Here is a 13,965-nt window from a genome sequence, read left to right as displayed (position 1 = left end):
CTGTTCTAGCAGAGCCTACAGTTGGGGACCACGAAGAACTTTGCTGAGGTGTACCCCCCAATGCGTGGCCAGCCCATGCCCCATGGATGGAAGGACGTTTCTAAGGGGCAACCTCTGCCTAGCACATCAGGCCTGCCTGCCTCTTTGGAGACTCCAGGGAAACCCCAGGGGGCTGCCTGCTTGGCCTCACCATCTCGGGACATGCCCAGTGCCAGGCATTTCTGCAAGCGACAGTGCTGGCATCGGTTTCGGCTGGTGCGGTCGATGGGGCAGTTCTGCTGGCGGGTGCAGGAGTAGACCACATGGCACTGCTGGCTCCGGCGGAAGAAACCCTGGGGAAGGCAGGCAGAGACCTCAGTTGTCCATCTCGGCCAACCCCAGCTCTGTCCCCAGGGCTTCCAGCCCAGGTTCTGACCCCAGCATTCCCAGACCCCATGACCGGTCCATTTTCTCTCCTCCCTTTCTTAGCAGAATTACGACTTGCCACACAGTCATGTCCCCAGATTACGGAGAGGCCCTCCCGAGTCAGGCACTGCTTCAGCAGCCCCCCACCTGCCTCAGGAGACCGACCCAGTGTCAGAACAAATGCCACAGAAAGAGAACAAAGCCCACATCACCCCTTCTGTCCACCTTGGAAGAGAAACTGCGCGCGAGTGTGCCTGCTTGTGCATGCTCACCTTGCACCCCTCACAGGTGATAACCCCATAGTGGATCCCAGATGACTTGTCCCCACAGATTTTGCAAGGAATGACTTCAATTTGTGCTGAAAGAGAGAAGGAACAGTAGGTCAGCCCAGGGACCTGATCCGCCTCCTAGCCTGCGCCTCTGGGCTGTAGATACAGGTACACGGTGCTTCCCCACCCTGCTCCGGCTTGCTCTACCCCGTCTTGCAAAATGGAAGAAGGGCAGTGCCAGTGCTGCCCTGCAAAGGGTCTGGGGAGGCCGTTTTCAGTTTCACGGGGCAACCAGGAGCTGTCTTAGCTCCATGGGGGCAGAAAATGCAGCTGCAGAGAGGACACCTGCTCCACCCTTGAAGTTGAAAAGCTCCAGTTGCCACCCTCCCTCCTGAGGACCTAGGAGTTCTTGCTGATTAACAACACCTGCTTCCCGCCCAGGGGCCTTCCTCTAGGCCACCCTCCCCCACCAGGCTTTGCTCCCATGGGCATAGGGTGAGACGTGGGGGTGGGGGGAGGAGATGTGGTACGTTAAGGCAGGAGGCCCCAGGGGACCAAATAGAGATGCTGGCCATGCTCTGGCTGTGCTCGGCTGGCAGTGAAGGCTCAGGGATGGGCTGGGCAGCGACCAGGGGCCAAGAGGACACTGAGTAGGACCCAGAGAGAGTAAGGAGGAGTGAGATGGAGCCCAGGAGAGGGCTCAACAAGCCAGGTCTGTCAGATACTGAAGATCCGGTCAAGAATCAAACAGGACGCTGAGGCCCCAGGCCCTGGAGCAGAGAGTGGGCAGCTCTGCGTGTGTGCGCCCATGAGAGTGCCTGTGTTTATGGGCCCAATCACATGTGCGCCAGTCATGAATGTTAACTCTGGCTGGGACTAGAGACCATCTCATGCAACCTTTGTCCTTTCCTTTCCTTTCCAGGTGGACAGATAGACCAGACAGGGTAAGGTGGTTGGCCTGGAGTTCATGCAGCTAGTTTCCTCCAGAGCTGGGTCTACACTCTATCTCCCCTGCTTTCCATTAAGTTGTTTCTTATACCTGGCTTTGGGGTCCATATGCCATCGGGCATGTATGAGGGTATGTGCACACATAAACGGTACGTTTGTTTGTTAGCTAGCAGGCACAGTTGCCTGTTGGTGTGTTAGTGTTTGTTCATTGGCCAGTAGGGCCCCTGGCTGCCCACTGAGCCCATCATGGCCTTTCAGGGCTCCAGATTCTTCTCCTCTACTTTGCCCTATCCCTTTCAATGCCCAAAGCTCTCTACTGAGTTTCAGGGACCAGCAGTTGGGCTTCTCCCAGCTTATCTTTGAAGGGGAGTTGGGATTTCCACTATGTGAGGGGTTTTTATCCATCCCAAGGGGACAAGGGTCTCTTCTCTGCCGTGGGTGCCTTGCTGCCTCCCCTTTGAGCAGGCCAGAAAAGTGATCTGAGCCCCCAGCCCCAGGTCATCTCTGACTGGTCCCCAATTGTGTTCCACTGTAAGGGTCAGTGAAGGCAACAGGTTGCCTATAGGGCAAGCCTCTGTTCCGTTGAGCTTACCTCCGGCCCAGGTCTGGACCCTGGTCCTGCAAAGGGCCTCCTGATGTGAGGTGGGGAGGGGAACGGTGGCTTGCCCGTGGAATTTGTTTCCCTCACCTTGAAACCTCAAGCCAACTTGGAGCTGAGTCAGAGTAAGCAGCTGCCTTCTCCTGGGGGACAAGGCCCATGGGTGTCTGCAATTCCCTCGAGAGAAGTCACTTCTTTCCCCAATCTCAGCCCCTACTTGCCTGCCCAACATCCACATAGGAGGGTGTGATCATCATGGACAGATGGCAAGAGAGCCTTTCAGATTCTTCCCAGTAAATTAAGAGCAGATTGGAATGCATGGAAGGGAAGAGAGAACAAGAGGGGACCGGTAGCTGGAAAGGGGGCAGAAAATGTGGAGGCACCTGCATGTCAAGCACTTAGATTCTCTAGGCCTAGGTTCCCTTGTCAGTGAAATCAGGATTAAAAAAGAACATTGTTTGTCTGTGGGATGATTGTAGGTAGGTCAGTAGGTGTGATGACATTACCTGCGGAAAGCACTGTGTTTAAGAGGCAAATTCTATATATGCTGTTACTACGGAGCACGGAAATGCAATGGGCACCTGAGGCCCAGCAGAAGCCTTGTGCCCCATAGAATCTGTTTGCTTGCCTTGACACCTTCCCCTCCAGCAGCATGGGTCTCTCTCTCTGGCCCTCAGCTCAGAGAGGGGAGAAACCAACGTGGGTCACCCAAAAAAGCAAGCAGAGGGGAGATTAGGCCAAGCCACAGTGGGAACTCGGACTCCAGCCCAGCAGTCAACCACAGGCCTCCTGGCCTCTTCCCTTCTCCCAGAGCCACATCCGTGTGCGTGTGTGCGCCAACCACACAGGTGACCCAGACCCATCTCTCTCTGCCCCACACCTGACCCACAGCTGATCCCAGCTCCAGGAACCTCACAACGCTGTGAACCAGACCTTGCTCTTCTCATAGGATGGTGTAGCCAGCCACCAGAGGTATACCCCTTCACAGATACCTATGCCTGGGGCGATGCTGGAGTTTGGACCCCAGCCACCAGGCCAGCCAATCTTCAGGGTTCCCCAACCCCAGGCCCCCAAGACAGAGGTACACAGTGAGGTAGGAACATGGAGTCAGAGTTTCTGGGCTAGAGGGGTCCAGACCCTGTAGCCTCTGAGCTAGAAAGACCAAGAGGCTTGGGGCTGGCAGGCAACAGAGATTTAGACTTGAGATGGAGAAACAGGGGCAGCGACACAGAAAAACCCACAGTGTGGTCCCAGTCCCAGTGCCGTGAGCCTGGCCCTGTGTGTACCATCAGGCCCTCTGCTCCCACTGCTCCCTCCTTCCCCTGCCACCTGTACCCCGTTCAATGCCATCTGCCCGAAACCTCAAAGAGAAAGTACTGGTGCGCATGAGTGTGACTTGTGGAGGTGGGGAGGGGAGAGAACGGGAAGGGCTGGCAGAGGTGGCAGTGGGGTGAGCAGGAGCTGAAAAACACCTCGGATCCCTCACCTTCACAGCCTACCCCTGAGCCCCTGCCTGAAGCAGCAGGTGATGGGAACCCAGGTTGGGGAGGGGGAGCTGAGTAATCACAGGATTACTCAAACTGTTGTGCTGGAGCCTGGCCTGCCAGGAACTTACCATCTAAGGGCCTGCGGGTGCCAGGAACTCGAACCAAGCAAAGGTCAGGACTGTCTAGGCCAACCCCTGTGGCCCCCGCTGCTTCGGGAAGATCTTTGTATCTCATTGTTGCTCTCTCCTGGGGGGCCCAGCAAAGGAAACTCTCACACTCCCAGGAGACAGAAGTGCCTCCTTGCTCAGGAAGGCTCCCGCGATCATCTAGGGACTTTGTGATTCTAGCCCTTTGCGTTTCACACAAGATCACCAAGGGATCTTGTGAACGTGTTGTGAGCAGGTCCCTTCTCAGGTGTGGGGGTCCAGATTGTGCATTTGAACAGGCTCTGGTTGGTGCTCACTCTGGCTGGTCATCAGCCTATGCTTTTGAGTAGCAAGAATCTGGGCCCTCTTGAGGCTTTTTGGGTCAGGCGGCTCCTCCTGGGGGGTGAGGGTAGGGTTGGTCATCTCCTCCCCCAGTTCATTCTTGTGTCTTCTCTTCAACCTGGGAGACCTCTAAAGCTTCAATTCTGATAGGGTGCTGGGGAGAGAAAAGGAATCTCTTCTGGATTGCTTCAGAGACTGAAGTATTCCCAAGGAGCTTGCTATGCACATCTCCTCTGTGGGGAAATCCGGTAGCAACAAAGTGGTCTGTCTGCTCCTCCCTCCAACCCCTCTAATCTCGCCCTTCCCACAGCTGTGAGATTCACTGATAGCGCTCTCTGAATGCTTCCAGAGCCTGGCCCTGGGCCACCTTAGGAAGCCAGCTGTGAGCCTTGTCCAGGTGCCCTCTGCCACAGAGAGGAAGTGGTAGGAGCAAAGGAGGGGCTCTAACCCAGGGGGATCTCTCCCCTCCAACCCCAGAGCCTCCTCTAGCCCTGATGGTGAGTGGGTGCAGTCAGAGGAGCCGTGGGGTCCTTAGCTTCTCCTGGTGCTTTGTCAGTCTCCCGCTGGGCCTTCCTTCTCTTCTCTTTCTCTCTCCTTTTCTCCACTGGACAGTGATTAAGGTCGGATGGTAGTGATAGACGTCAGCCTTGGCTGAATTCTTACTCTGTGCCAGACTTTCCATATGTGTTTCCTTAATGATTATGCCAACCCTGGGAACTAGGCATTACTTGCCTTGTCCCCGTTTCACAGATGAGAAAGCAATCTGGGAGGGCATAAGTGGCTTGACTACGGTTACACAGTCTGAAGTGGAGTATCTGGCATTTGAACCCAGGTCTTTGTACCTCGAGAGCCCATGTCCCCAGCTGTTAAGCTACACCCCCTCCAAGGATGAGATACCCAACTACATCAAGGAGATGGGATAGGGGTCAAGATTATTGGCTGCAGAGGAAAAGTGTGGAGGTGGGCTGGGAACAGAATTCAGAGAGGACCCCCTGTGGAACTAAAGCTGACACTCGTGTCTAGTGTAAAGACCCATGGAGACATGGCTCCCTCTGTCCCAGCTTTTCCTCTCTGGAGCCCACCTCCTCCTGCCTTTACTCATGTCTTGGGGCAGGCTTCCAAGGTCAAGGTGGAACAGCTTGTCTGACCCAGCAGAGCTCCTTCAGGGGTGTGAACTGGCTTTCATACATCTTAGTAGGCCTCTGCAGAGATGAATGAGTGAATGGGAAAGAGGAATTCTTAGTTTAGCTCCTCCCAACCCCCCACCAGCACAGAGACCACAGCTCTGGCCAGGGGTCCCCTGTGTACCCCAGCCTGCCACCAGCCTCCCTCCTTTCTCAGCCCTCCTTCCCACAGCTTCTGCAAAGCTGGAAACCACGGTGGTGGGTGCCACCACAGGGGAGCAGGAGGGGGAGGGTCGGTGGGGGGCCAGGAGAGAGCTGCTCTCTACCTGCTGAACACTACTCCCAAGCCAGGGTGAGGATTTTCTGCTGATACACCCAGATCCCGGGGCTGAGAAAGTCGTGAAGCTAAAACTCAGGTGGGCGAGGGAGAGTCTGGGGTTCTGAAAAGCCACGAAAGCCAGCCAACCACCTGAAACCCCTCCTGGTACCCCCGCCACCCCCGCAGTCTGGGACAGGAGAAAGGAGGGGAAACAGAAGAATTGAGTGAAAACAACCAGTGCATGGGGGGGCGGTGAATCACCAGGAGGAAGCTCTGAGGAGTGGGAGCCCCAAGTCCCAGGCAAGGGCTTCCCAGCCGCCAGGGTCGGAGCTCCCTTCCACAGGGCTCTGCCGTTCCAGGACACATGGAACCCAGTGACACTCCGGCTCTGGTGCTGAGTCCCGCCCTGTTAGTGTCCCTTTCCGAGAGAGACACCTCTGTCTGTTCTGAGGCCAGAGTCCCAGGACAGCATTGCAGTGGCAGGAGGAGTAGAGGTTAGATCTCAGAAAGGACTGGCCATGGAGGACTAGAGGAGACCCCAGGGCTGCCTTCCGTGGAGGGCTCTTAGCATGGGAAAGTCCCTGTTCCCTGTTTGAGTCAGGGACACAGAGGCAGGGGAGGGGAGGGGTGCCTCTGGGACGGGTGGGGACACCAACACCCATGCTTCGCTGTACGGGACAGGCTGGGATACTCCAGCTGCTAGTATCTTGGACTGGGGGTGTTTGGGATTCCTGTTAGGAATGGAAGAGAGGAAAAGGCAAAGGTGCAGGGGTGATACAAGGAAGGAGGAGGCCCTTTGTAAAGTCTTCAGGTGGCCCTGGGCTCTCAGGATAAGAGCTGTGACCCCCTGGGGACCTGGACTTCTTTCTGACCCACTGCTCATCATGATCATGACCAAAATTGGGAAGATCAGGGCATAGCAAAGACAGGCATGAGACCTCCCATCTGTCCCCCACCCCCACCACCTCGCCATCCATAGCCAGTGCTGGGGCCTCATGCCTCTTGGCTTCACACTAGCATGTCCTCAGAGAGAGAGAGATGACTAGGGCCACCATGCCTCTGGTTGGCTGGGGAGTCTGTTTGGCCAATGCACTTTTCCTCTTTACTTAGCAGCAGGTAGCCATGGCGAGGAGCTGTGCCATCCTTTCAGAACCTCCATGTACTCCATACCTCCCTCTCTCTGCCTTCCTGGACGCTGTCATTATTTCACGTCTCCCCTTGGCCACCCATCCTCCCTCTGCATCTCTCTCTCTGTGTCAGTGTGCCTTACTGTCTTCTGTGCCCCAGCTCTGTCTTGGGTTTCATACCTCGATGTTTTGGTGGTATTTCCTGGTACTTCTCCATTTATAGCTCCATCAGGACATTACTGGCCTCTGCTCCTCTCTTTATTTCCTGGTCTGTGTCTGTCCCCTTGGTCTCTGGGTGTGTCATAGTCCCCAGCCCCCAATGTGCTGCCTCTCTCTGACTAGGGTCAGAGGGCTTGGGGGTGGCTGGCATTCATTAGGAGTGTTATGGGGTGGGAGTGGGGGACAGTCAGGTAACCCAGGGCCATGAGATACCCAGAGATGTCCAAGTGAGAAGCACTGGTGGCATCCAGTCCCAGATCGGAGGGGACCCCTCTCTCCTATCTACCAGCCTGGATGGAGCTGTTGGGGGATATCATGTGGAGCTGCCTAGAAGCTCCCTCATTCAGTTCTGGGGACTCCTGCTCTCCTGCCGAGCTCTGAAGCATATCTGATCCTTGCTTGCTAGGGTGGATTTGCTGACTGGAGGTCATTTCGGGGAAGATTGGTTTGCTAACCTTTGCTGCTAATCAGAAGAAGCTAGAAGGAAACGAAAGCTCCAAAGGGCCCCTCTTCCTGTGGAGGGCTTGGCTTTTTTCCTCGCCTCACTGACCCACCCAGCTCATACACCTGCACTGGGATCTCTGTCCCAAGCTCTTCCTTTCCTATGGCCTCCTTTTCGTCTGTGTCCTGAGAGCGTTGAGACGCCTTCACCAGCCTTGGGGATGCTCACCTCGGGGACCAGGGCTCTCTTCTTGGTCATAGGTCCTTAGAACTGGGAGCCTCTGCCAAGCTGGTTTTGTTTTTAGGTTCAGCTCTCTTGTTTTGTTGATGAGGAGACCAGGGCCTAGTGACTTGCCTAAGGCTACATGGCAAGTTAGTGACAGAACTGGCACCAGAACCTGGTTTTTAGACTCTCGACCCATGGGTCTTTCCAGGACCCAATATGGCTTCTCTTCTGTGGTTTGTGGGAAGACCCCAGGTTGAGGCTGGGGCTGCTTCAGGCCTCAGGCCACAGGGACATGGGGCTTCCCTTTTGTGCATTTGCCCGCTGCTCTGAGAGGTGTTCTAGCTTTCCTTACATGAACACAGGAATTGTCTGATTCACCCATCCTTGCTCTGCTAGAAGGCACAAAGACCCCAGACATCTGCCTACTAGCTGTTGGCCCTTGGCTCCACACCAGGAAGAGGGGGAAGCTGAAGGCTTTCTGCTCCCATCTCCCTTCCCCTATCCCCCTCATCAAATGGGTGACTGAAACTGGGGACACACACACACATGCATGTTGAGACCTGGATGCGGGGTTCGGACCCCTTCTACCTGCTGATCTGGCTTTCCTTTCCCTGTCCTGCTGCTTTGGGGCACAGTAACCCCTCTGGCCGTCTGGCTCCTCTTTCACCAACTCAGAGGCAGGTTGGAGGCATGGAGGGAAATTCTGCAGTGAGAATCCGGGTCTGTGCCTGTCAGTTAGCAGCCGCCCTCTGCTACAGCAGTGGGATCTGGGGCGAAGCTCTCCCCTTCCTGGGGCTCAGTCCTTTCTTGTTAAACAAGGAGCAAAACACCTCAGATAATCCTGCAGATCGTTTCCAGGGCTCACGACAGTGGCGTTCCTCTACAACGCCATGTATTACCCAACCCGCAAAATTGCCTGGGGAGCAGGACTTGTCAGTTACTCCACCCATCTCCCAACAGACCTTGGCCTTGACTGGGACACACACTGCCAGCAAGAAAGAGCACTCAGCTTTGCTCACACTGTTCCCAAGACACCCCTCTGTTCTAGAGGCCCAGGGATGACGATGGCGTCCAGGCTTCCCCACTCCCACGTGGCCCCCTTCACTTACTTCTCATGACTGAGCCTTGGGCTTTGCTGCTGCCTCAGCTCTCTGTCCTCAGCAGGGGGTGGTCCAGGGATGGGGCACAGCTGGCAGCTGGGTTGGGGGTGAGGCCCTTTCTGCAGAGCCTCAGCTCGTAGCTCTGCACCTAGCTCTCTCCCAATTCTTCTGGGGCAGGGGGGTTTAAGCCACCACCACACAGGTGGCCGAGTGACAAACCCCCCTCACCGCATCCCCACCCCCTCTGGGGTGCAGCAAGTAGGATGACAGGCGCCCCACGTGGCCAATCTGGGCCCGGGGCAGGGTGTGAGGGGCGGGGCAGACAATTGCAGGGGGCGTTGGAAAATTCCAAAACCACATGCGACAGCCACACGCGGTAAAAGCTGTTTCCACCCGCTGGGGTAGTTCTGGCTGGGGAACCAGAGTGGAGCTCATAGGAGCCCGGCCAGGTTCCTACTCCCCCCTCCCACTGAGGACCCAAGCCTGACCCTCTTTGCCAGGTGACTCCAGGGACAGGGATGTTTCTAGAGGTAAGTCACAGGATGTCTGCCTGGAGGGGGCAGTGGCTTGTGCCACCTGAGACCCTGTGGACTGCCAACAGCCACCCAATTGGGTGCGATCTGGGAGGCTGCCCCACCGCCCACCATGCTCAAGCCCTCCAATACTGACGTGGTGCATGCCCCGGGGCTAGGGAATCAATGATAAGAGCAGCGGTAATAATCATCAGACAAATACCCACTATCTGCAGGAAGTGTTAGTCTGTCAGAAATTTCCTCAAGAGCAAAACTGAAATTGGAATGCAGATAACGATGATAGCGGTGATGATGGTGAGGGTAATAATAATAATAATAATAATAATAATGTTTACATTGTGCCAGAAACACTTCTTAAGGTTTTATATGGATTATCTAATCCTTACAAAATACTTTTATGAGATAAGGTACTGTTATCTCCATTTTGAAGATGAAGAAAATGAGATAACAGAGAAGTGAAGTAACTTGCCCAGGGTCACACAGCTAATAAGTGGTGGGGTCAGGATTCAAACTCTGGCAGTTTGGCCTGAGGAATGGCAGGGTTTCTCTGGTTCAAATCTGCTCTTGAGGGTGTGTCTCAGCTTGGGAGGTCTCCTGGCATGTGAGTCTAGAGTTTTTCGGCCTGGGGGTCCTTCTGAGGGGCTCTTTCAGCCTCATATCTGCTCTGTGGGGTACCTCAGACTGGGAGTTCCCTTTTCAGGGCCCTCCAGTAGCTAGGCCCTCTTTTTGTCTGGGGGTCTCTCCTGGGTTCCTCCCTTCTTGGGGTTGTCTTGGAGCCCCTCCTTGGGGTTGTCTCAATTTGGAGCCCATTTCTCTGAGCCTCCCAGCCTGGGGGAGTCAATCTCTCCTGGGTTCTCTGCACCAAACTTCTTAAAGAGGTCTCTGATCTTGCCAGGCCTCCAGCAGCTCCTCAGCCTGGTATAGGCTTTTCCCCACTGGCCTTCCTCTGGCTCTCAGGACCTGGGCAGTGGATTGGGGTAGGGGCTGTCCCCCTGGCTTCTCAGAGGACACTCTGGTCTGGGGGTAGGGGCATGGTTGCCCAGGACCTTTGGGCTGGGAAGGGGGCGTGGTCCTGGCCAAGATTTTTGTGGTAAGAGGTTAAGGTAGGAATGGCATGTAGCCTCTTCCAGTTCCAGCTGCTCCGAAAGTCCCCCTTCTCCCTCCCCACCCACATATGGTCCCTGGCTCCCATCCCCCAGCTCACAAGCACGTCACTCCTTGACCTGCTTTCCTCCCAGGGCCCTGCTCAGCATTTCCGTGGGGCCCTGTGGCTAGGGGCAGGCGAGGCACAGATCAGGATTGTGCTGAGCAAAGCAAGCCCCCACCCAGGAGGATGTGGCATCCTGGATGCCCCCCCAGCCCCTGTCTGCCCAGCTCAGGGACCAGGGGATGCTGTTGCCTCTGAGATTTCTCGATGGGGAACGGGGAGGCTCTAAGCAATCTTGGAAGCCAGAGTAGGGTCAGCGGGCTCTCCGGAGGAACTGGTTGGTAATCCAAGGGAGGGCCATGGAGAAAAGCAGGTGGTCTCTTGCCCCAGAATGGTCCTCTGTCCTCATTAATTCAGGGACTTATGCTTATGGAGGCCTTCCCCCAGAGTACCCTCGGGCTATTAAGGGCAGCGTGCCTGGCCCTGATGGGATAGAAGCTTTGTGACTAAAGTGGAGTGGGTGCATTTTCTGGGAGAGTAGTCTCTCCCACAAACTAGGGGACAAGATCTGCTGTGCTGAGAGGTCCCTAAAAGAGGGTACATACTCTCCAGTATCCTTGGGAAGTCCTTCCTGAGCTCTAGACCCCTTCCCACATGTTGTAACCTCAATCTTTCAGGGCCCAGAGTGTCCCTGGGTATTATGTTTCCTACAGAGGTGAAGGCTTTCCTGCTCTCCAGCTCTGTACAGCCTGGCTTGTTCACACCTCAGGACGTGTTAACCACCGAGAGGAGCACCAAACATGGCTCAGCTGCCATGAAGCCTGCTGGCACAGGCTCCCTGAGTTCCCGAGGCTGCCCCTGCCTCCCTCTGCTCGCTCTCTCCCTCCTTTCCCCTACTGGCTCCTGTGCCTCTGTCCAGCACCCCTCTTCTCAATCTCCCAGGGATCCCTTTAATAATCATTCTCTCCTTGTGTCTGTGGTGCCCCCTCTCTGTGGGCTTCCCCCGATCTGTCACCCTGCTTTTGAGGTTTCTTCACCCCTCCCCCTGCTGGGCTCCCCATCTCTCCTCTTTCCCTAAGCTCTGCCTCTGCTGCCTCTGCTGGGCTCCCCTGTCTCTGGGCCTGCTCCGAGCTTTGCTCTCTCGCACACAGCCCCAGAGCCCTGTTCAACTCATCTCTCCACACCCCATGCCAGGGGCTGCCCCAGCCCTCTACTCACAGGTGTGGGTCTTCTTTGCAGCCAGCAGCTCTGGAAAGAAAAGACAGAGGTTCGGGGTCAGAAGTTGAAGACCACCGTGGGCATCAGGAGACAAACCCCTCCCCATCACAGCCCCTATCCTACCCCATTCCTTCCTCCAGAACCTGGTATCTGAGCAGAAGGTAGCCCCATCCTTCACAGTACCCATCTCTCCGTTCTCTGACCCTCAGGGCCTCCGAAGTGCCAGGCTTCTCATCACGTCTGGGAGTCCCCCAAACTATTCCTTCTCTCGAAATGTCCTTTCCTGACGCCCTGCTCAATGTTAAGCCAACTTAACATTCAAGCTTCCAATGGGAGAAGCTGCCCACGCCCCTCTCTCCTGACCTCGTGCTGACACTCAGCCCCTTGCATTTGGTTTCCCGACACTCATGGCCATGTGGTTATCTAACTGCTATCATTGTGTCATTATCCATGAAATGAGGCTCTCTTGCTACCTGGGAGGCTGTCTCAGTGACCTTGTTATTCCCAGAGCCTTCCATAGTGGCTGGCCCATTAGAAGAACACGTAAATATTTTGGAGCTAGAGTTACAGCTCTGTGGGAGTTAAATCTCTTGGTTTCTTTCTGGTGCCTGAAAGCACCTAGGGCTTCCAGAGGTATGGAGATTGAGGGTAAGACACTGAAGATATCTGGAGGAAAAAGAGGGAGAGTCTGCCTTCCCAGACATCTGGTCTACCAGCCCGCAGAGGAGGGAGCCCCTTCCTACTGCTAGTGCAGGTAGACAGCAGGCAAGTAGAGTGCCTGGGTGGGTTGACACAGGGTGGGCAGGGACGCACATACTTCTGAGGGGTGGCTGCTAAGGGGAAAGCCTTAGCTACAGCGTCATGGCAGTGGTGGTTTTAGTGGTGGGGTGGGGAAGGTGGTTATTCATTTATAGCATTTATTGAACACCTACCAAGGGAGCCCCTGGGAAGAAGTTTCTCCTGCCAGTCCTTGGTCCCTTTCCTACCACCACACAGCAGCTTTTCATGGAGCACAAGGCCAGCCTTTTGTCCGAGAAAAGGCTGCAGCCCTCTCTTATGCCCCCTATAATCTCCCTGACCTCCGAATCTGCTCTCCTGTTACATTTTCCCTTCCGCTGCCCAATCCTGGACATCTCTCCACCATCCCCCACATACTGTCCTTCTGCACAGGAGATGCTCCCCACTGGTCAGCTTCTTCAACGGGGCAGGGTTGGGGAGTGGTGGTAGTGGTCATGAATGGACTAGAAGTGTTGGGCTCTGCTGGGGTGGGGTGGGGGAGGATTGCCCCAGGAAGGAGGTTCTATCCGGCCCCTCCCCCCTCCCCCTGATCCTGACTGGCCCCACCCAGCTTCCTCCCTGAGGTGGCACCTCTCTCTGGCCTCCAACCCTGTACCTCGGAGCAGTCCTGGGAGGAGGGTGCTCCCCTCACCAGCCAGCCAGTTGCCTGCCTGGGAAGTGGATTTCTTCCTCCACCAGGTGGCCCCAGAGCCTGCTGGCCTCACTCGCTTTGGTGCTCATTACTGATCAAGCATGTGGCAGTGGCTCCCTCTCTGAGAGGGTCTCTGAGTTAGACCACACGTGGGGCCAAGGACTGCCTGACTCTGTCTCCCACTGCCCCGGTCTGCTGCAGAAACCCCACCCTCCTGGGCCAGTGGAAAGGAAAGTGCCAGGCTAGTGGGCATGGGCAGCTGACAGGGTGTGCTTGCTTCCATCCCCGACCCTCGGTCTGTCACCGTTAAAGGTAGGACAGGTCCCTCCGTTGTTGAGTGAACAGAAGGTGGAGTGGCCAGCCTTCCAGCGATGGCTAGGTTCTGTTCCGCCAGCAGTGTCGCCACCTCCTCGCAGGGGGCGCTCGTGCTGGGGAGGGCCTGCCCACATTCTGACTCTTCCTGGCTCAGCTCCTCACCCCCCCACCCCTGCCCCACACCTGTTGCTTCCTTCTCCACAGCTCCCTTTCTTTCCTCTCCATGTGTTTCCTGCTTCTCCCCTTTTCCCTGCTCTCCTCCTCTGCTGAGTCCCCAGTCTCTCCTCCTGCTTCTCCTTCAGTTTCCATCAAGACTGGCCGGCATCCCCAGCCAGTCCATCTCTCTCCTCTTTTCTTGTCTTGTCCTCCTCCTTCTCCTCCTCTTTTCTTGACCAAACTCTTCCAATCTCTCTCTCTGCTGAACCTCCTGGCAAGTCCTTTCCACCTGCCTGCAGGGCCATGGGCCTCTTACCCTGCGAGGCTCGGTGCTGTCTCTGTGGGCCCCTGTCCATGGGGCAGCTCCCTTGGTGCCGTCCTTGCTGCCCTGGCTGCCCAGGAGGGCAGGGAGCAGG

At 56.0% G+C, this 13,965-nt stretch overlaps 1 protein-coding gene across 2 annotated transcripts in view; it reads right to left on the bottom strand.

Annotated features, from left to right (window-relative positions):
* The window catches only part of RORC (RAR related orphan receptor C), a 24,030-nt gene extending 10,065 nt beyond the window's left edge, over positions 1-13,965 (bottom strand). Inside the window, exons 1-4 of one of the 2 annotated variants that reach the window (XM_082685832.1) lie at positions 13,866-13,965; positions 11,650-11,679; positions 678-763; positions 191-332 (exon numbers count right to left, since the gene is read on the bottom strand). In XM_082685832.1, the coding sequence (XP_082541958.1) occupies positions 191-332; positions 678-763; positions 11,650-11,679; positions 13,866-13,905 (298 nt within the window). In that variant the 5' untranslated portion in view covers positions 13,906-13,965. Of the gene's footprint in view, positions 1-190; positions 333-677; positions 764-8,760; positions 9,008-11,649; positions 11,680-13,865 lie in introns of those variants that run through there. The other variant, XM_082685833.1, reaches the window with a different exon arrangement.

The sequence above is a fragment of the Mustela nivalis genome, assembly GCF_964662115.1.
Source record: "Mustela nivalis genome assembly, chromosome: 10".
Taxonomy (NCBI): domain Eukaryota; kingdom Metazoa; phylum Chordata; class Mammalia; order Carnivora; family Mustelidae; genus Mustela; species Mustela nivalis.
Note: the sequence above shows the minus strand (reverse complement) of the source record. Positions and strands in the feature narration are given on the sequence as shown.